Source organism: Cucurbita pepo, chromosome 14 (assembly GCF_057944985.1).
Source record: "Cucurbita pepo subsp. pepo isolate OVF chromosome 14, ASM5794498v1, whole genome shotgun sequence".
In the NCBI taxonomy this organism is placed as follows: Eukaryota; Viridiplantae; Streptophyta; class Magnoliopsida; order Cucurbitales; family Cucurbitaceae; genus Cucurbita; species Cucurbita pepo.
The window spans coordinates 9,492,245-9,514,444 of NC_141811.1; the positions used below are offsets into that span (position 1 = coordinate 9,492,245).

Here is a 22,200-nt window from a genome sequence, read left to right on the forward strand (position 1 = left end):
ATTTCTAGAGGATGAGCTGTTATCAATCTTACAACGTGATATGACAATTGTTCAATATTTCCATAGCCTTCTTCCTTTTGTTCCCACATAGTTTCTCTAGCCCGATGGTCTTTGTTGTAGTACCTTAATAAAAATTATTTTCCTGATACATATGACATTCACTTCTCATGCTAAAATTCTTATTGGTCTTTCATCATAATTTAGGTTAACGTTTATCGGTAAGGATTCGTAATCTACCACATGAGTTGGGTCAATCACATATTTGTGAAGTGTGAGTTCATGGAATACGTTATGCACTGCAGAGAGGGACGGTGGTAGGGCAAATATGTATGTCACTAGTACGATTCGATCTAGAATGTTGAAGGTAAAGGGAATGAACTATTCATCCATATAGCGGAAGCATTGTGAACCGATTTGATTTTATTAAGAATTAAAAGAGAGCAATAAATGTACGATTCGATCTAGAATGTTGAAGGTAAAGGGAATGAACTATTCATCCATATAGCGGAAGCATTGTGAACCGATTTGATTTTATTAAGAATTAAAAGAGAGCAATAAATACGAGAGCAAGATCTTTACCTTGCTAGAAACTGTAGCTACTCCTTGAAGTATTCCAACAACGTAGAAGTTCTTCCACATTCTACAAGATCTTCATTGTTATAACTCTGAACTACAAAGTCAAGACTTATGCGAACCTCATGAGAGAAAATTCAAAAGAGATTGGAGAATGAGAGTCTCAAGAAAATGTGAGAGAACATGTTGGCTCAACCTAAAAGTGATGAACTCTTAAAAAATCTTTAACAAATAATATATTTAAATATCTAATATATTATGATATAATATTTTATTCAAATCATATTTAAATGTTATAAAATATTGTAATATACATTTGACTAATTTGAATCATACAAATTCCAAACTATGTTTTTACTTAATGTATAAATATATATGAATTATTTTAATATTTAATGTATAAATACAATAAATATATATATTTTTTCTTTTAATATATCTATATTAAATATTAATTACAACGGTTCACATTAATAAATTTTTCCATTTAGATTTAATCTATCTAATATATTAAATATTAATTGAACTCTTTAAATTAAATATATTTTTATATTTATTAACCTATCTAATATATTAATTTGAACCCTTCAAATTTGGTAGATCAACCATATACTATTTAAGATTATATTAATAATCTTGATTTTTCATATATGAATAATATTAAACTGTAAATAAAATAGTAAAATAATTATTAAAAACTAAATAATTAATTATGAGGTTTTATGGCATAAGTTCCAATAGGAGAGTTTGACGAAGTGTGGACTTAGCTCACCTTGTTGACAACTCTAAGTTTCTACGCCTCACATTGACATAACTCTTTTGTCTACTTTGAGTCATGTGCATTCTTGCCTCGATCTTTTACATGGGCTCATTGGTGGCTTGGACTAACTCTCATCCTAATAGTCACGTTTGCCTACCTCGTCCCAGCACATCGAGGTCTTTATTCCCCATAGGGTTAAGACTTTACACAAAGTAACCTGTGTAAGCTTGTGAGTCGAACAACCCACCACTACTCGAATGACAGCATGACCTTTTGTTATCTGAGGTAAACCTTGAAAGAATTTCCTGACATAACCAATCAAGAGGTTGAACCTTTTGTTGCCCCTTAGAATCACTAAACAGTGGTTTGGACATATCCTTTTAACAACCTCCACTTGACCTACCACCTTGAAGAACTTAATCGATGTAGTATTCACTCACGATGCATCAGTAATTTAGTACAAATTCCAAATTATGAACAAGGTAAACAATATCATGTTGCTTTGGTAAATATGAGGTAAGATACTGACCTTTTGATGTTACTTTAGTACTCCAACTTGTCATCTCTCAACTTTATCCATATACTATAGAGTATAGACTTTTTAAGTTTGTGTTTTCAACCTGATACTTTTGTATGTTGTTCTATATATATATATATATATATGATACTTTTGTATGTTGTTCTATATATATATATATATGTGGTAACTTGATACTTTTGTATGTCAACTATATATTGTTCAATATATATATATATATACGGTAAATTTTACACCGCGACTCTTGAGTTAAGAAACTTGTTCTTTGTCCCAACAGCTATGGGTAAATTTTACACCGAGACTCTTGAGTTAAGAAACTTGTTTTTTTGTCCCAACAGGTAAAGTAAACCTCAAAACAAAACTAAATTGACTTGTGTTACAAGTCCGAAGTTAGCAAGAAAGATATTGAAAGAGTTACAAGTCCGAAGTTAGCAAGAAAGATATTGAAAGAGTTGTCTGATCAGATGATAAAATTTATTTAAGAGTTTACAAACAAAACTTTCAGTTGTGTTCATATGCATCTCTACCTCATCACATTTCTTTTTCCACTTTAAATTTTTGAAAAAAGAAATTATAAGAAATTATTTTGGAACAATTTTAAAGGACAAAAATGTAACCATTAGGATCGTACATTAATATCATGTCATGCGTTCATCAGCAAAGGCCCAAAAACATAAAAATAATTATCGAATAATAAATTATTTGCAACACTTCCACAACATTTGAAGTAACAAAAGTCAAAACATCATTAAGAATACAATCTTTTTCTCGAGTTCAACAAACGTCTGAATAGAGCATTTGAACCTCTTACCTCTTGATTAAGTATAAAAAAAAAAGACATTTTAAGCTATGTAACTAACAAAAATCAAACAAAGCTAATAAATTATAATGGAGAAATTATAAGGAAACTAACAGTCATAGAGGTGGCATTTATCATTGAAACCATCCTTTTCAAAACTGTCGCTACTAAGTGAAACAAACAAGTAAACCATTTGTGTATGGGAAGGCAAAGGGCTGTGGTTCAAAGCAAAAAATATACAAGAATGGGCGACCAAATTAATAGGCAGGGAAAGTGGGGTCTACCTCGCGGGCCCAACCCTCCAATCCACCAATGATATCCTTAGCTGAACTGAACCCTTTCTCCTGGAGAGCCTTGACGGCTCTTTGAGAATCATTCCCTCTCCTACAAACAACGTATAATTGAACATCACCACTGGAGGAGTCTGAACCCTGTTTATGTTTCTCTCCCTTCAGAGCCAAACCAACTTCTTCCAGCCTTCCGTCCAAACTAGACAGCGGAACGTTAAGGGAGTTCGGAAGAGAAACAATTTTGAAATGGTGCTCGGGACGGACATCCAAAAGCACGTGTGATTCGCCTTTATCAAGTCGGTCACTGTACTCTTTGGCACTTATTCTTGAGTGTGGCTCCAGTAGTTTTAACCTCAGAGGAGACTGCAAATCAATAATCAGAGGTGGTGTTGGATGATGGAAGTCCCACATCGACTAATTTAGGGAATGATCATGGGTTTATAAGTGAGGAATACTAACTCCATTGGTATGAGGCCCTTTAGGGAAACCCAAAGCAAAGCCATGAGCACTTATGCTCAAAGTGGACAATATCATACCATTGTGGGGAGTCGTGTTCGTCTAACAAGAGGAACTGCTTAACACATGCTCGGTTTTAACCAAATTACGCTTGGCTCGAAAAAAAAGTGCGCCAGATGATATGCATACAGGAAAAGTATTTGCACATGTAATTCAAAAAGTACCGTAGATAATGGAGACTGGGTGAACTTCTCATAGTCGAATTCTTGAAATTGTGCTGCTTTGAATTTAGAATTTTCTCCACATACTTCACACTGCAACGACCTTCCACGAATCTTGACCTGTGTTTAACTATACAACTTAGTATGACTTAAGAGAAGGGAAGCTAGAAATGACAGTCTATAACACAAAGGAAGGAAGGCTGGAAGAATCTTTCTTGTTCCGCTGGCTAGTTTGGACGGAAGGCTCGATAGTTAGGAACCCTAATTCATAGTTAGCCTCAGACATCCATTGTTCTCTCTATTAAGCACATTCAGAGTGCTCGATAGTTGTATAGTTAGGCTCGATAGCCTGCTTTTCAGACATCCAGAGTTCTCTCTATTAAGCACACCCAAATATTCGAACAAATGACCTTGGAAGCATCAGGTGAAGACGACTTTCACTATTCAAACTGATTCCCTCCATGTCCAATCAGATTTTCATTTAAAATCATCATAGTTGCTAGAAATTAGAATGAGTCTAACAAGATCATCTTCCCAACAGGGCACAATGGTGATGGGTAAAATGAGTTGAAGAAAATTATATATAAAAATGAAACATACAATTCGGATCCTTGCTGCTAAGGCATCAAACAGAAGCATCCGTCCAGAAAGTGGCTCACCAACTGCACTTGCAATTTTTATAGCCTCCAAGGCTTGAAGACAGCCAATGATCCCAGGAACTGGAAAATAAATAGCACAAGAATATGATTAACGAGGAAAGCTTGAACATGAAAATGATATTACACAAGAACTAGAACACACGTTATGTTGCACTGCATTCCATTTCTGGGTTCTGCAGTACAGACTATATTCAAGAGGAAAATAAAATTTGGAGAGCACACAGGGTTACTGGCCTAATGGAAAATGAAAATTCATCAACCTACCTACTCCAAGAACACCACTATCAGAACACCTTTGGCATGCTGTTGTTGGCGGGGGAGTTGGAAATAGGCATCGGTAGCATGGACCTCCATTGTAATTGTAAACTGTCAGCTACACCAAAAGGATCGAAAATAAGATTGATTAATGAATTAATTTTGTATCAGAGATAAAAATATAAGCTAAATTATCATCTGTCTAAACAATGAATTTATGCGATTCTAGAATAATGAACTGAATTCAACTGCTTAGAGTACCTGCCCCTCCAAACCTACAGCTGCACCAGACACAAGAGGCTGTAAGAAAATCATAACATGATTAGTCTTTGTCAAGGAAATATACAAACTAAGCTGTTCAGTTATGTTATAGCAGCCATTAGTTAAACTAATAGAACTTATGATTAGCAAATTCAATGAAACATCCATAATTTCCTGACTTAAATTACTTTCTAAGAAGAATAGAGTTTATCATTTACCTTTCCCAGCACCACACAACAATCACTAATCATGTATCGGCTAGGAGCATTATCTGTTGCATCTACTATGATATCATATCTAAGTTTTTGTAGTTAAGAAAATCGAAATGTTCAAAACAGCAAACAGTAAAACACAGGACGCTCATAAGCAGATAATTTAAGTCAGGGTAAGAGTAGAAATATCAAACTCTAAGATCACTGCAATAAGGATACTTGCTAAAAATTTCTAAAGCGTTTGATGTACGAAGAGCTTCTTTGTGTTCAACAATCTGGACAGTAGAGTTGATCCTAGGATGAATGCACATTAGTACTACCAAACCATGGGCTATAAAACTCCTGCAAACTAAATATCAGGTGGCAAAACATACGAGTGACACGTAGCAGCAGCCGATTCTACTTTCGACCGTCCTATATATGCCTCAGTATGGATGATCTGAGATATAAAATGTATTTAAGTAGTCAGTAGATTTATAATCTAGTAACAGAATCATATTAATGAAACAGAGTTCTAATAGTTTATAAAACAAAAAGGCCAAAAGTACTTGAAATATAATGCAATTGAGCATTAAAGACCAAAGGTTACCTGCCGATGCATGTTATTTAGCTCAACTACATCATGATCAACAATTCCCAGACGACCTAGAATCATAATTCCAAACATATGCAACATTACTCAATTGAAAACAATAAAATATACAGTTCTAATCAAACTTTAAATGGTACAAACATCTTACCAACCCCACAAGCTGCAAGATACATCAAAGCTGGTGAGCCCAACCCTCCCGCTCCAACTACTAAAATCGAAGACTTCAAAAGCCGCGATTGCGCTAAAACAAACGCAGTTAAGTTAATTAATGCGTCACTTTGTAATCGTTTAGTCAAGTCGAGAAGGAATTGGTAGAGAAAGCAGACCTTGGACTCCGAAGGTAGGAAGGAGGAGGTGGCGACTGTATCTGTAAATCATGTCGGGGGACAATCCATGAGGAAAAGTGGAGTCGAGAGTGGATAATGAAGCGGAAGGGGCATGAGAGACGCCATTGTTCTGGTGATGATTCAGGTCGCGGAGCTGGGACTCGAGAGATGAAATACGACGATCTAAGTCGGACCTGGCGGATTTCAAGGTCTCGATTTCGTGAAGAATACGAGAAGATTCTGTGGTAGTGGAGGCCATGCTGGTAAAGCTCAGTTCACAAAGGGAGTAGGACGAAAGGAAGCTTAGAACCCTAACAACATCGAAGCAGGAAGGAAGCGATTTGGAAAAGTCAGCCCAAAATCAGTTGCCACTTCTTCGATTTGACTCCAGAAGGGTAGTTTTGTCCTTTCCTTATTCCGTCGACCAACGTCCATGCCTTAGATTTCAATATATTTTTAATTTAATATATTAAATATTCATTTAGACCCTCCCTATTAAATATATTTTCTTTTCCTATTTTATATATTCAATATATTATAATATAATTTAAATATTTCAAAAAATATATATATATATATATATATATATAGGTCATTTCACCGGATGATATAAAATAAGGTAGCGACTTTAAATTAACTTATTAGAATATTAATTTTAGAATATTTTTTTAGTTTTTAGAGAATTACTTTAATTTTTATTTGAAAATAAAGTGATTAATGTGGGTATTTTAAATTCTATACGTTATATCATAAAATTGATTGGAAAATTTGATAATGTTTGAAGACGAATGTATGTCTATTATTGTAATTCAATTTAAATTAAATTAAATTTTGTATGATATATCAAATATGCTGGTTAATTTTGCTAGTTTCATCGTACATAATGTATGTTTTAAATGGTAGGCCCTAGCTTAAAGTATTAGTGGTCTATATGAGTCCAATTGGATTGGCTTAAAATATTAGTGGTTTATTTCAAGTTGTTAAAAAAAAATTAATTTTTTTAAAAACTTTCATGTATCGAGAGTATATAGTCATTTAGTACAATCTTATATAAAATATATTAAAAGTTTACCAACGAAACATATAAGTTTCTTATCCAGTCCAATCACTACACTAGCAAATTGGACCTATTTGAGTTCAAAAAATTAGCCTAGTTTGTTTAACCCAACTTAAAATGTTATCTAACGTAACCCAATCTTTATCATTTTGGTTGAGTCGGTTCGAATTTTCGAGTTGTCGGGTTCAATGTACGATCCTATCAAATATGTCATTAAGATTAAAATTTTATCGGTTAAGTATGAACATAAAAAATTAAAAAAAAAAAAAAAAAAAAAAAAAAAAACCATTTAATCATAAAAAATTATCAAGAGTTTAAATATTAAATTTATTGTAAATATATGTGTGAAATAGAAAATATAAACTTCCCTATTAAAATTATGAAATAACAAATATGTCATCGATCTATCCTACTAAAACAAACGAAACTGGGTTATATTATTGGGTCTTTGCTTTTTATCTAAAAATTGATAGATGTAACATGATTATTTAAAAATAATCAGTAAGTGATCCCAATGTTAGGGTACAACATGATTCATAATTGGACCTACTTTTCTTGACTAATCATCGGATTCTACTTTTTTTTTTTTGAATGTATAGTAATTTTCTACACATAGTTCCTGCATATTCCATGAACCCACTCGATAGTCTCGTATACATACTCTTAAGCCTGCCTACAACTAATGCATACTCACCATACCAAAAATCACAAAAATAAAGAATTGTGTGTTATATCGTAGTGTATACGTCTATATGTAACATTTTGGTGAAGTAATTCAAATTCAGTATTTAAAATCATGGTATATGGGTCATGATACGTATAATACTTGTATACTTTTCATGACATGAATTTTCTATAAAATATAGATACGTGTTTTTCATCCATGTGTCAATCACTATCAACTTTTTACCCTCCACTTTCGGTCACAATTTGTTAAATAAGGAATGATTTGAGAGTGAATTAGGTCAAATTAGATAGACATCCATCATTGAACGAAGGAAAATTCAACAAAGGAAATTCAAGTGGATTAAGTATTAAATCACAAACATTATATCTTAAAAAATTCAAGTGGATTTAAAACGATGAACTCAATAAATGCATTGAATTCAAAATAAAACAGAACCAAATTTTTACACACAATAAGGTATGTCTTTCCATTCTAATTTTGGCTCAATTTGGCAAACACACCAACCAACGGCGCCGTATTGTAAGTACAAGCTTCAGTTTGCATATAATTAGATCGTTCATCGTGGAACTCATCTTTCTCATTGGGTCCACCCACCACACCACCCATCAACACATTAGGGTTCGGATCAAGGCGAGCATACCAATTATCATACCCCTGCGTGCACCCGATGAATCCCCCGTTCGTTTTGATCGATTCAATCGACGCTCCTCTATGGTGCACCCTTTGAGGATACCGTGGACCAAACCCGACCAAGTAGCTCATGGCCATTGGATTGTCCCCCAAGATGTAGTCAACTTGGGATTTCTCAAAAGTCAACATCTCTTGGTGGCCCACTTCGTGTTGATGACATGTGAGGCGTTGATTTGAGGCTTGGAGATGGTCGGAGTAGACGGTGAGAAGAAACGCTGCGGTGGAGACGTATTGGAGGTTATTCCATTTGCGAGTATAGAGTAAGCCTCCTCGGGTGCGTTTCAAGTTAGTCGAGTTGTTCTTGTTCTTGTTGAGACAGCCACAAAGGTAATGCTCCGCCTTTGCTCGGTAGGCTTCCATTATGGACTTCTGTTCCTTCGATTGTTCTTCCACTCGCAACTAAAATTAAACGAAAAAGTTACCATTTTTGTTACTTTTTACCCAATAAAATCGAGTTGTAGAGAGAAATTACCATGGATACAAGGATTTGGAGGCCAGCATACTTAACATCCCAACTAAACTCATTGATGCCCCAAGTAATCCCACCAAAATTCTTCCCATTTTCCAGCACATATTTAAGGTACTCTTCCCTTCCACTGCTCTTGTACAGCCACATTGCTGCCCACAGCAGCTCGTCCTTGTACCCGCTCACTGACGAGTAATACCCTTTTGCCTCTTCAATACTCTCGTCGTATTTCCCTTTGTGCTTATCGCCAAACTCGAACAGCTGCACCATTTGTTAAAATATCATCATTAGTCCAATTGGGTCAAACCCAATAATTATATGAGCCGGATTTATATTCATTTACCAAAATGATTTAAGTATTTTAGGAATAAAAATATTTTAGATATTTTAGAAACAAATTATCTATTATAAATACATGAAGTAGTTTCTACCTAATGGGAAAAATAATAAATAAAGTTTTCTAACGAGTTCAATCAATAGCAACTCCATTGAAATTAAAAATTATGAAATAAAGTTTAGTTCATTCTTTTTGTTCCAACAGTTCCATTTATTTTGTTTATTAATTTCATGTTATTTTCTTTTGAGTTGTTCTACTTGCCTCTTGTGCATGGTGCAGCAGCACATGGGAGTAGTGTGGGTTTGTTCTACTGAACACAATGGCTGCTGCCGCCATAGCCGCCGCCGTCTCTCCAGCCACATCGGAACCTGGGTTGTTTTCGTCGATCTTGTAGGCTTGCCGTGACGTCGTCATATCCTCCGGCCGTTGCCAGCAGTAGTGATCCGTTGCCCCATCTCCCACCTGGGAAAATTCAAACTTGATTTGTTATAATCATCAATATGAGACGCGTGTAATTCACGCGCCGCCTGAATTTGGTTGAGTAAGTAACCTGTGCCCAGAAGACGTTGGGGTGGGGATGGGCTTTGATGAAGTAATCAGTGCCCCATTTGATAGCTTCCAGCGCGTGAGTGTACTCTCCGGCAGCGGCGAGTTGTTCTCCATATTCAATGACACCCCATGACAGCATTGTGACGGTGAAGGCCATTGGTAAACCGAATTTGATGTTGTCGCCGGCGTCGTAGTAGCCTCCCACTAAGTCCACCTGAAAATGGAAACAAAAAGGCAAATGAATATTATTGGATGAAGTTAAAGAAAGAAAGAGAAAAAGGTGTGTGTACGTACTCCTTGGTGGAGGCCATCGGAGAGGGCAGAGTGGTGGCGCCAAGGGAGTCTTTGGTTGTAGGGGAGGCGGCCGGAGCGTTGGGATTCGAAGTAGAGGAGAGTGATGGAGAGCGCGTGGTGATAGTCATGGGATAATGAATGAGTGAAAGGAAGGATGAGAAGAAAGGAGATGAGAGGGTTCAACATGATTCATTCCTACGTTGGGGCTCTCTCCCATCTTTGCTACAAATACATCCCATGCTTCCTACTCACTATGGACATTAGTTGATAGTGTTTTTGGTTTGTAAACATTATATATGCTAATAAATATTACTTTTATTATTCTTTTTTTTTTTTTTTAAAGTTCATGGATAGTTTTGGTTCCCGAACTTTTCTAAGTTGCGCATCTGCTTTCTGAGCGTTTATGATATGCCTCTAGAGAGTGGGTTTGATCGTAACAGTGCTCAGAGCATTTATGACATACCTCTAGAGAGTGGGTTGGATTGTAACTGTGCTATGAGCATTTATGACATGCCTCTAGAGAGTGAGTTGGATTGTAACCGTGCTCTCTGAACATTCCTGATATACCTCTAGAAAGTGGGTTGGATCGTAATTGTGCTCTGAGCATTTATGATATGCCTCTAGAGACTGGGTTGGATCGTAACTATGCTCAGCTATGCACTGATGTATCTAACCATGACTACATTCTGGCCCTCTATATCTCCTCCTGTAGTTCCCTTTGTCTTGTGATTAGTGCAAATGAGTGGACAATTTTTCTGTTCATTGTGTTTGTCACTACGTTAGTTTTTCTTGATTGGTAGAAGATTTTGGTGTCATAGTCCTTCACTAACTCCAATCACCTCTTATGCCTCATGTTCAACTCCTCTTGCGTGAACAGAAACTTGAAGCTCTTATAATGGTATGCACTTGCACCTTCTTCTCCCCATATAGATAATGCGATCATAGTTTCTACTCAAACACCACAACGACTAAACATTTCACGAGCAAACTCACGGGTTTAAGGATAGTGAATCCCAATTGGATGTCTACTTCCACTCCACCGAGTTCAAGTTCTGTTTATGAACCTTTCCTTCGAAAAATTATAAGGTCACATAATTCATAAATAACATGAATATAACGACCCTATTTTCCTTATATAATAAAGTCGCTACTACATGTGTGGTTTAGTTAAGAAACATGGACAAATAATTTTTAAAACATTTTAAACAAAAATCGATAGAACAATAACAACGAAAAATTACAAAATAGAAATAAACAATGCCTACAATAACATAAGATAGAAAAATACATCTATCCTAATTTCAGTCGTCCCAAGGCCATCACCGCTACCTTGTCATCCATGCATGAGTGTCTTTCATTTACCTAAAAAGTAAGAATAACACGTGATTTCAGTATTTTAATAAATATTTCGTAAGTGGCTCTGCTATTGAGGTCAAGAAATGCATGCACAAGTAATTATGGATGAAACTATCTTTAAAAAAGAAAAAAAATCATTTCCTTTTTCTTCTTCGTATTTTATGGAATGATATTAATGTGTTGTAATTAGTTAGTTAGAAATTAAATCATAAGCATATCAAGAATGAGATTTTTAAGCACACTCGTAATAAGGAAGTGAAGCATTTTACTCGGCCGAGAATACAAAGAAATTGACCTATTTGAGTTCTAACCTTTTGAATTATGACTCATGCAACTTTTATAAACTTGTTAATTTTAACTAGTTTTTAAAGGGAGCGTCAATTTAACTATAACTTAATTAGATGGAATTCCTTCACGAGGGATTTAAATTTTTATCTATAATAATTTATTGCACGAAGAAACAAAAGAAAAATAGGATAAAGTAAGTTATATATAAACATATACAAAAAAAAAAAAAAATAATAAAATAAAAAAAAAATATCAAGACTCTAATCATGTAAAATGTCTCTACGAAGTCTAACACATGAACCATTGTAAAATTTAGCGAAATAATTTGATAAAAGTTCAAAATTTAAAATTGATGTCATGGGTTCACAAGGTTGACATGGATTTCAAAGAACAAAATCGAAATTCATTAAGAATAAATTGGTGACACTAGCTTAAGCTCATCATGAAGTGGTCTTACTATAGGATATGTTAGAAATTGTATGCGTTACAATTTATGATGTATGAGTATATGATGATGTATAAGTTATGATGCTTGATGATGCACGTAATATATATATTTCGATGTATGACGTATTGATATACTTGATGTATGAGTTATGATGCTTGATGATGCACGTAAAATTTATTGCATGACGTTGTCTTAATATGTTGATGCTTTTCATATTAAGCATGTTGTATGATGATGAGTGCCATATTGCATCATGCCGATAGACCGACATAGGACACGACCCTAATAGCATGAAAATGATATTAATATAAATATCCAACGAGCATGTGTTACTTAATGTAACAAAGAGATGAGACTAGAGGGTTGTGTCAGAAGAGATGATAAGATGAAATTTAGAGGGACCTCTTGCATATTATATGTTCATAAGTATAGGGATACTTCCCCAGAGACGATAGTGCGGACGCGCATAGTATGATGATGAGGGTGTTCATGGGGAGCATGACACCAAGGGGTTTCGCTGACCTCCGGACGTTGCTACAGATTAGATTGACCAAAGAGGATCCAGGGGGTGTGTGAGCCCCCTGGGGATTCACACTCGCACGTGTGGGTCGTGTGTAGGGAAGTACAACACATTCATATTAGTCCGAGACTGGAGGCCACCCCTAGAGAATAGAGATAGGTCCCAAGAGCATGATTGCAAGTTTTGCATTTGCATGGCCTCCTATAATGGTGCCACTTATTAAGTATTCTTCGAAATACTCCAGATGGGTGCCACATTATTTTTCAGGTAAAAGCAAGGTGCACTTGTACGGAGGACGGCGACATCATGAGTAGAGACTGTGGCACGTGCATAGGGTAGACTAGGTTGTTTTGCATTTCATCGTTTTAAATTATTTTGTATTTGTTTTTGTTTTCTCTAAATTTCAGTATTTTGTATTTAAACATGTAAGACTGTGTTTTCCAGAGGAGAGGATATTTTAAATGTTTCCAACACTTATATTATAGATGATGTTTTCTTTTAAGAGTTATATTTCGGCATTAGAGATGAGTATGAGACGTTAGTAGCGACTCTGAGTATGTAAACATTTAGAGTCGTTACATTTGGTACTAGAGCTCTAAATTTTAGATTATGTAGACTAGCCTACTGTTAAGATTTATGCCCTAAAGCCTTGTAATTAATTATTTAGTTTCTAACAATAATTTTTATTATTTTATTTGTAATTTAATTATTATCATAATCCAAGGTTATTAATGTAATCTTGAATAGTATGTGGTTGAAATACAAGAGGATCGTGTTCAAGTAATACCTAAAGAGTCTATAGTATATGGATAAGGTTGGGTGCCTTATCTTGGAAACACTATTGATACAACCCACTTTGTAATCGTTACAAATGATTTGATCCAAATCGTTCATGTGGAGACATGTAAGTGGGGGTATCCTATACAATGAGTTTGTATAAGACTGGACCAAGAAATATGTAATCACTCTTTATAAATCCGTTAATTGAGAAGATTAATATTTCACATGATGATCATATGCGACTCGATCTTAATCCTGAGTGAATTATGAACTTCTGCCTGTGAGGGCATGTCCTTTAATTTACATGGGTGAAAATGACTCTTTTTAGCCGATTCAATATGCCTAAGATTCTAGAGACTTGATCAAATAGGGAGTTGGGAGCATAATATCATGGGATGTAATTCACTCCTTCCCATATAAGGAAAGTAGATGAGTTGTTGTTTAAGTACTGATTTCCGTAATGAACAATGGGGCCCACCCTCTGGCACAAGAGGGATTTGGTTTATGATTGGATCATAAACAAATTGTTCATTAGAGAATCTCGGTGGTACTTAAGATGAAAGATGTAATTAAAGAGGTAAAGTGGACTTTTGATCGAGTGTAACTATGAACAATTTGTGAAGGATTGACTTGCTTGTAATGATTATATCAATGACATAACTTGTCCTACACTGCATAAGAATGCAACTCTAGGTCTACAGTGGAGTCACCTATAGTTAATGAATGAAAATTGATTAATTAAAAAGTTAGTTAATTAATTTTATATGATTGAAGCTTATAATATGTAGGTCCACAAGGTCCCCTTTGTAATGACCCTAAATTTCTACCTACCTAGAGTCGCCACTAACCTCTCATCCTAATCTTAAATGCGAAATATAATTCTTAAATGCTCATAATAAGTACGAGAAAATTTAAAACTTGAGAATACATTAAACTGCTAGAAAACACTGATAGACTTGACTTACGTGTTTCAAAACATCAGGTTGGAATTTAAAATAAGATAAAAACTATTACAAATCAAATAATTTAAATAAATGAAATGCAAACACCCTATGCGCGCCACAGTCTCTGATTACGATACCACCGTCAACCGTACATGGGCCCCATGCCTTTACCTGAAAAATAATATGGCACACGGCCTGCGAAATACTCAGTAAGTGACCTGACTATAGGGGTCATGCTAATGCAAACACATACAATCATGATTTAGGGACCTAATCTCTAAACATCATAATGGTGGCCTCCAGTCTCGGACAAATTGGATGTGTAGTACTTCCCTACACACGACTCACACGTACGAGTGTGAATCCCCATGGCGCTCGCACACCCCGTGGACAATCTGGTCAAGCTAATCTGTAGCGACGTCTGGAGGTCAGTGGAACCTCATAGTGTCATGCGTCTCATGAACACCCTCATCTGTGCGCATTCGCACTCGTGCACATTCGCACTCATCATCTCTAGGGGAAGTAATCCCATGCTTATGAACATACGATATGCATGAGTTCCCTCTAAATCCAATTATAGGTCTCTTCTGAAAAAACTCCCTAGTCTCATCGCTTTGTTACACTATGTAACACATGCGCGTGGATATTATATTTATATTAAAACTTCTGTTCTTTCCAAAAAAAGTTTATAGTTCTAGATTGGATATGAACGGCTTAGTATTTCTTCATTCATTCTCATCCAATCAAAGACAAAAAATATTTTTTTATTGTTCAATGCTTTGATTTCTTGATTCATTCACTGTGAGGTAATTTAAATATTTCTTATCCATTTTTTCAATTAGTTTAAAGTTATTACCCCTTGTCAGTCTCAATATTGACTGAGGCTCTAATATCAGTCTTATTCGTTTTCGGTATATCTTTGTTTTTAATCTTAATTTGATGGTATCTTGATTGAAGATCTATTTTGAAAAATATTGTTACTTCTCGAAGATGGTCGAATAAGTCCTCGATGGTGGTAATGGGTATTTGTTCTTTATCGTTCTCTTGTTTAGTTCTCTGTAGTCAATGCACAGACGCATCAAACCGTCTTTCTTTTTAACAAACAACACTGGCGCACCCTAAGGAGATACACTAGGTCGAATGAAGCCTTTTATCTAATAAGTCTTGTAGTTGTAATTTAAGTTCTTTTAATTCTGCTCAGGCCATGCGGTATGGGTACCGTATCCAATGTTTTCTTTTTTCCTTTTGTGTCTAGTACATAGGCTAGAATCGCCCACCCCCTTGTTGTACCAGGCGTCTAACTTTCATCATATTATTTTTGGGTGGTGCCTATGCAAGTTCTTTTAAATTTAAAGGTAATGGTGTAAATACTACATCTTTCTTATGTCAGTCTATAACTATCAAAGTTTTTAGCAAGCCAGTCCATTCCTAGAATGATGTCGAAATCCGTCATATCTACTACTTTTAGGTCTACTTTGATGGTTCGAACAGCTACTACTACTTGTCCGTCTTTTACTCTATTTTCAGTAACTAGGTCTGCTCCCGCTGGGGTATCGATCGACAACACATGTAATAAGGGTTCAACTATGAACCCTGCTTGACTAACAAAAGGCCAGGAAACAAAAGAATGGGTTGAACCCGAATTAAATAACGTTAATGCAAAGTGTCATAGTATGGAAAGCATACTTGTTACCACGGTGCTAGATGTTCCCGCATCCTTACTGGTTGTTGCATATGCCCTGGTCTGTGCACGAGTTTGCATGGAGGGTTCTCGAATAATCGGGCCTCTAGGGGGTTCCCTTGGGTTTCCCGTGTCTCTTACAGGGTAGAATCTGGCCAGGTGACCTGCACGACTGCACCTGTAACATACACCGGAGCCTGCCATACATCTGCCTCGATGTTGTTTCCTACATTCGCGATATAGGGGTTTTTCGCGTTTCGGTCCTGGGGTTCGGTCTACTGGGAGTGGGGCAGTTCGCCTGTCATGATATCGAGGTCTCTGGGATGGCGGTTGGAATTTCTTCGGTCTGGCCTTGATGGGGCATTTCTTTCCTATGGCGACGGTTGACTCTGGATTTTTCTCTTCCTAAGGTTCCTCCAAGACCTTGGCCGTCCTCAACGTCGTAGGTTTTTGGGTTAAATGCCTCCACCATGCGGCAGGTTTTCGGGTTCAATCCCAACACAAATTTCTCCGTCTCCTTTTTCACAGTATCTAATAGTGACGGTGATAACCTCTTTAACCTCATAAATTCCTGGACATACTGATCTATGGTGCATTCGCCTTGAGTCAAGTAATTGAATTCTTGTTGTTTCTTATTCGGGTTTCCTTCGGATAACACTGTTTTAGGAAGGCTTCCTTAAATGTATCCCACGTCGTGATCCCCTCTCCTGGGTTGATATTCATTTTGTTATTCGTCCACCACACTTCTACGTCCTTTTATAGCACGTATGTCGTACAAGCTACTTTGTGGTCATCCGGACACCTCATTGATTCAAAGGTTGTTTCCATAGTTGCGATCCACATCTGAGTTGCCGTAGGATCTTCCTTTGAACCGACGAATGGACGAGGGTCATACCGTTTCAAGTTCCGTAACCAGTTTGCCCCTCTGTTCGATTGTAGATTGTTGGCTTGTTGTGTTGGCCATTATTGTGGCTTGCTGTGTGGCTATCATTGTTTGCATCACCGCCTGGAATGATTCCCACATTAATTGTATAGTGGAATCCAATACAGCCGTTGGTGCTACTGGAGGTGGTGCAGTTTGTGGGGGAGGTACAACTTGTGGAGGAAGTACAGGTTGTAGCGGGGGTTCCCTTGGTGGTGGTTCGAGTGCATAGGGTCCAGTTGTCGACCTTTCTTGGAAAGAGCTTCTTTCAGCTTCTCCTATTCCCCTTCTCCTAGTTGGGGTTTTCCCCTTCCTCTTCCACCTCTTCCGCGTTCTCTGATCGGCATGGTTTTAGAAACAAAAAATAATTCTATCTAAGTCTATTGTTTACTAATAATATTACTATGGTTGTACCTGACAGCAACAAGGCATTGATGATTGGACCGTGGAATATGTCAAGTCTGACCATGGAACATGCCAAGCCTACATCTAGCCTACAACATCTATAACCTAGAGCTCTAATACCAACTGTAACGACCCTGACCCACCGCTAGCAAATATTGTCCTCTTTGGATTTTCCCTTTCGGACTTCCCATCAAGGTTTTTAAAACGCGTTTGCTAAGGAAAAGTTTTCACACACTTTGTAAATGGTGTTTCGTTCTCCTTCCAACCAATGTGGTTTCTCACATTGAATGTATCAATAATATAAAAATAATATTAAGAGATTTTATAACGGATAACTAAATAGCAAATATAACAAGAATTTAGAGTTTAAAGAATATGAAAAATAATTGGAATTTTCTTCAAAATTTTCATATTTATCAATTAATGTAATTTATATAATGCATATTGTTGATACATTAGCACTCGTAATCTAAGTATAGATTTATATTTATCATTGTTCGACTTATATGATACTCATATTTATTATTATTATTATAATTTATTGGTTTTGCAAGTATACCTAATATTAACAACAATAAATTACAACTTATTAGCGAAAGTAATAATTGAATGCACACCAAAGTATTAAGGAAAAAATGTGAAAGACAAAAAAAAAAAAAAAAAAAAAAAAAACAGGGAAAGACGATGGATGAGGAACAGTTGAAAGTTGGTGATCAATCAAGAAAATCGCAACCGTCCGATGCAAGCAATAGAGACAAATAAACGGCTACAAGACAGTGAGACTAATAATTACGTACAGTTCATATTTATTTTTCCTTCTTCGTATTTCCGCCCCTCAACCAATCGTAGAGTGAGACCCGGAAACGGTCAAAATAAGGTTTAATTAATATATTTACACGTGGCATCATAATGGGCCCCACCACTTCTCACCTAGCGTGGTTGGTCGTCTTCCCACTTTCCTTGTTTCTTATAAAAATCAGTATTTACTGACCTTTTTCTTCACCTAAGCAATACGCCATGGCCTTCTTCTACCTCCTCCTTCTCTCTTCCATAGCTCTCTCCGACGCCGCCGGATGGGTTGGAGTTAACTACGGTCGAATCGCCGATGACCTCCCTCCGCCGGAGAAAGTGGTTAAGCTTCTGAAAGACCAAGGAATCGACCGAATCAAGCTCTACGACACCGACTCCGCCGTCCTCACCGCCCTAGCCAACTCCAATATCTCCGTCGTTGTTGCACTTCCGAACGAGCTTCTCTCCTCCGCCGCCGCCGCCGCCGCCGCCGATTCTTCCTTCACTGACAACTGGGTCCAATCCAGCATCTCCCATTTCTATCCCAGCACCAAAATCGACGCCATCGCCGTCGGCAACGAGGTCTTCGTCGACCCAAACAACACCACCAAATTCCTCATCCCCGCCATGAAAAACGTCTACACCTCCCTCCAAAAATACAACCTCCATAACTCCATTAAAATCTCATCCCCCATTGCCCTAACCGCCCTCGCTTCCTCCTTCCCAACATCCTCCGGTTCCTTCAAACAAGACCTGATCGAGCCAGTCATCAAACCCATGCTCGCCTTCCTCCGCCAAACCCAATCCTATCTAATGGTTAACGCCTACCCTTTCTTCGCCTACGCCTCTAACTCCGACAAGATCTCTCTTGACTACGCTCTGTTCCGGGACAACCCCGGAGTTCTCGACTCCGGTAATGGGCTGAAATACTCCTGTCTTTTCGAGGCGCAAATCGACGCCGTTTTTGCTGCCATGTCGGCTCTTAAATACGACGACGTTAAGGTCGTGGTTACGGAAACTGGGTGGCCGTCCAAAGGGGATGAGAAGGACGTGGGAGCAAGTGGGGAGAATGCGGCGTCGTATAACGGCAATTTAGTGAAGAGAGTGCTGACGGGGCGTGGGACCCCTTTGAGACCTAATGACTCACTCAACGTCTTCCTCTTCGCTTTATTCAATGAGAATCGGAAACCGGGCCCCACTTCTGAGAGGAATTACGGTTTGTTTTACCCGAACCAGCAGCGCGTTTATGACATTCCTCTGACACGCGCCGACGTGGAGAGTGGATCTCCAACGATGGTGAATGGTGGTAGCAAAGCTCAAGTGCCGTCGTCGGAAGGGCAGACGTGGTGTGTAGCCAATGGGAAGACAGCGGCGGAGAAGCTACAGGCAGGGTTGGATTATGCGTGTGGAGAGGGAGGAGCTGATTGCCGTCCGATTCAACCAGGTTCCACGTGTTACAATCCGAACTCAGTGGAGGCACACGCTTCGTACGCTTTCAATAGCTATTACCAGAAGATGGCTCGTGCGTCTGGCACGTGTGACTTTGGAGGTGCTGCTTACGTCGTTAGTCAACCTCCACGTATGTATCTCTATTAAAATTTATTTGAAGAAATTAATTTTTGATTTTAAATAATAATAAAATGATTTTGTTTAAATGGTGCAGAGTACGGAAAATGCGAGTTTCCGACAGGGAATTGAGTTGGGGCAGCTGCGGAAAGTGGTCGAAATCATCATCATTATCAGTATTTTAATTTCATTTAGTGAGATAAAACTGACTTTTTTTATTTGATGTTATTTTTTTTTTTAATTTAGAATTATAATATATTATTTTGTATGTAATACTTGAATATTTAATATTAAAGTTATTAATGGGAATTTACCTGATCAACCGCGAGAAAAGCATCAATTCATTTCATACTTTGGTTTCTTCGTAAATGATGGATTGTTAGACGAACACGACTCTCTACAATGGTATAATAGTATTCACTTTGAGCATAAAGTCTCGTAGCTTTACTTTGAGATTCCCCAAAAGGCTGCATATCAATAAAGAGAGTATACTTTGATTATGAACTCATGATCATTTCCTTAAATTAATCGATGTGGGACACTTTCATCCAACAATGATCAGCGGGCTCATATCGAAATCCGACAATAAGTTTGAAAACGTCTATCAAAATGAAAAATTGGAGTGTTCGTATCATTCGAGAATTCGATCCATTTTTTAGTCGACTCAACCAGATCGACTAAAAGATAAGGTTACAATTCAACTCTACTCTCAAGATTATTATAAGAAATTAAGAATATTTAACCTTTGTAACCGACGTTAATAATCCATTAAGACTTATGTATGTTTGATATTTGTAATGTATGAGATTTTAGTCATTAATGTAACATCTATATTATATACGTACATTTGGCGAATCCAACCCAATTTTAAAAAGAAAGGGTTGAATTGGGTTGTTTATTTAAGTTTCTTTGATCATCTACCCGACACCAACCCAACTCGAAAGGTTGAGTTTGTCCAACAAAATCATTATCCACTCCTATTTTTTCTTTAAATTAAAATTAATAAAAAAATAAAATAAAAAAAAATAAAAAAAAAAAAAAAGCCTTAAACATCCGAATTCAACTCATTGGGTTCACTTTTTAACTAAAACCAACAAATCCTCCATTTTTTGAGAGAACCAAAGGGTTCGGTTGGTCACCCTATTTCATTTTTACATTTTGGGTACGTGAATTTTCCCTTTTTACCCTCTAGTCAAAAAGGAAAATAAAAATTATGAACTACGCAAATCCTGTATTCAAGTTTTCGTTTTGACTCATTATATATCGTCGTTAGCCTCACAGTTCTTAAACGTGTCTTCTAAGAAGAGATTTCTACCCCCTACAAGGAATGTTTCGTTTCTCTCTCTAATTAATGTGGTATCTGACACAAATAAACCACCATTGAAACCTAGAATAAGTAAAATCCACACGAAAGCAAGAATCAAGTAACGAAAAATGTTCGATTCCAAAGACCAATCGTGGGAGTAAAGTTGATTCATTAAAGGTCAAGCATGAGTTTTGAAGGAGAACCCACTAGAGAGAATGAATAGAGCTTTGAAAACATAAATCTCTAGGGTTGAATTTGTTAGACGAACACGACTCTCCACAATGGTATAATATTGTCCACTTTGAGCATAAGCTCTCATGGCTTTGCTTTGGGCTTCCCAAAAGGCCTCATACCAATGGAGTTAGTATTCCTCACTTATAAACCCATCATCATTCCCTAAATTAGTCGATGTGGGACTTCCATCATCCAACAAAATTGAGTTATGATGATGATTTGGTTATGTAATTTACTATGTCATGGCACTAATTATGAGATGATAGGATTACGTTCATATGAAATAGTTAAGGATTTGCTAGCTTATCTTTAACCATCGGCTATGAACATGAGGTTCTCTTAGCATGTTAGGTTTTGTTTTATATGAATGATATGACGTCGAAACAAGAGTTTTTTAGATTATTCTTAACTGTGAACCGTGAAGAAAGGGTTAACATTTGTATCCGACGATGGTAGGTGAACTCTAAGAAACTAGATTATCTGAAAACGATAAGCTCCAAGGGGATTGATAATGAAGAATGATTGTAGAGAATAGTAGAAGGCTAACTAGAATGCTTGAAGACCCCGAGTAATTAGATAAGCACCAAAGAGTTGTATGGTAAGGACCAATGAATGGACTAAGCTCCAAGGAGCTAGGTTAGGGGAAATGATAGAGTTCTTATGGGCTAGACTATGAAAAACAAATGGATCTTGGAGGAGCTAGATTATAAGCATCGATAAGTTCCAAGGAATTAGCCTATGAGAAACGATCAACTTCTAGAAGTTAGATTATGATAAAATAATGGATCTTTGAGAAGCTAGAACCTTACGATGAGCTTGACGAAGCTAATAGAACATAGTTACTAGCTTATAAAAAGCTTATGACTTAGAAAACATGATATTTAAGTATGGAATAAGATTTAAGAAGGATATAATGTAACGGCCCTAGTTTTCTACTA

General features: G+C 36.8%; 3 protein-coding genes across 3 annotated transcripts; 1 reads left to right on the forward strand and 2 right to left on the reverse strand.

Annotated features, from left to right (window-relative positions):
- Positions 1-2,727: 2,727 nt before the first annotated feature.
- Positions 2,728-6,320, reverse strand: CNX5 (co-factor for nitrate, reductase and xanthine dehydrogenase 5). Its single transcript, XM_023697471.2, has 11 exons — positions 5,943-6,320; positions 5,765-5,857; positions 5,614-5,669; positions 5,399-5,463; positions 5,244-5,318; positions 5,031-5,109; positions 4,813-4,851; positions 4,561-4,669; positions 4,238-4,356; positions 3,641-3,757; positions 2,728-3,323 (listed from the first exon to the last, which is right to left on the reverse strand). The coding sequence occupies exons 1-11, from the start codon at positions 6,199-6,201 to the stop codon at positions 2,928-2,930; spliced, it is 1,407 nt and encodes a 468-aa protein (XP_023553239.2). The 5' UTR covers positions 6,202-6,320; the 3' UTR covers positions 2,728-2,927.
- Positions 6,321-8,120: 1,800 nt separating this feature from the next.
- LOC111810445 (endoglucanase 11-like) lies at positions 8,121-10,209 on the reverse strand. Its single transcript, XM_087117707.1, has 5 exons — positions 10,024-10,209; positions 9,731-9,943; positions 9,442-9,642; positions 8,850-9,104; positions 8,121-8,776 (listed from the first exon to the last, which is right to left on the reverse strand). The coding sequence occupies exons 1-5, from the start codon at positions 10,207-10,209 to the stop codon at positions 8,159-8,161; spliced, it is 1,473 nt and encodes a 490-aa protein (XP_086973833.1). The 3' UTR covers positions 8,121-8,158.
- Positions 10,210-18,355: 8,146 nt separating this feature from the next.
- LOC111809766 (glucan endo-1,3-beta-glucosidase 13) lies at positions 18,356-20,044 on the forward strand. Its single transcript, XM_023696184.2, has 2 exons — positions 18,356-19,735; positions 19,820-20,044. Exons 1-2 carry the CDS (start codon positions 18,385-18,387, stop codon positions 19,852-19,854), a joined length of 1,386 nt encoding a protein of 461 aa, XP_023551952.2. The 5' UTR covers positions 18,356-18,384; the 3' UTR covers positions 19,855-20,044.
- The last annotated feature ends 2,156 nt before the right edge of the window (positions 20,045-22,200 follow it).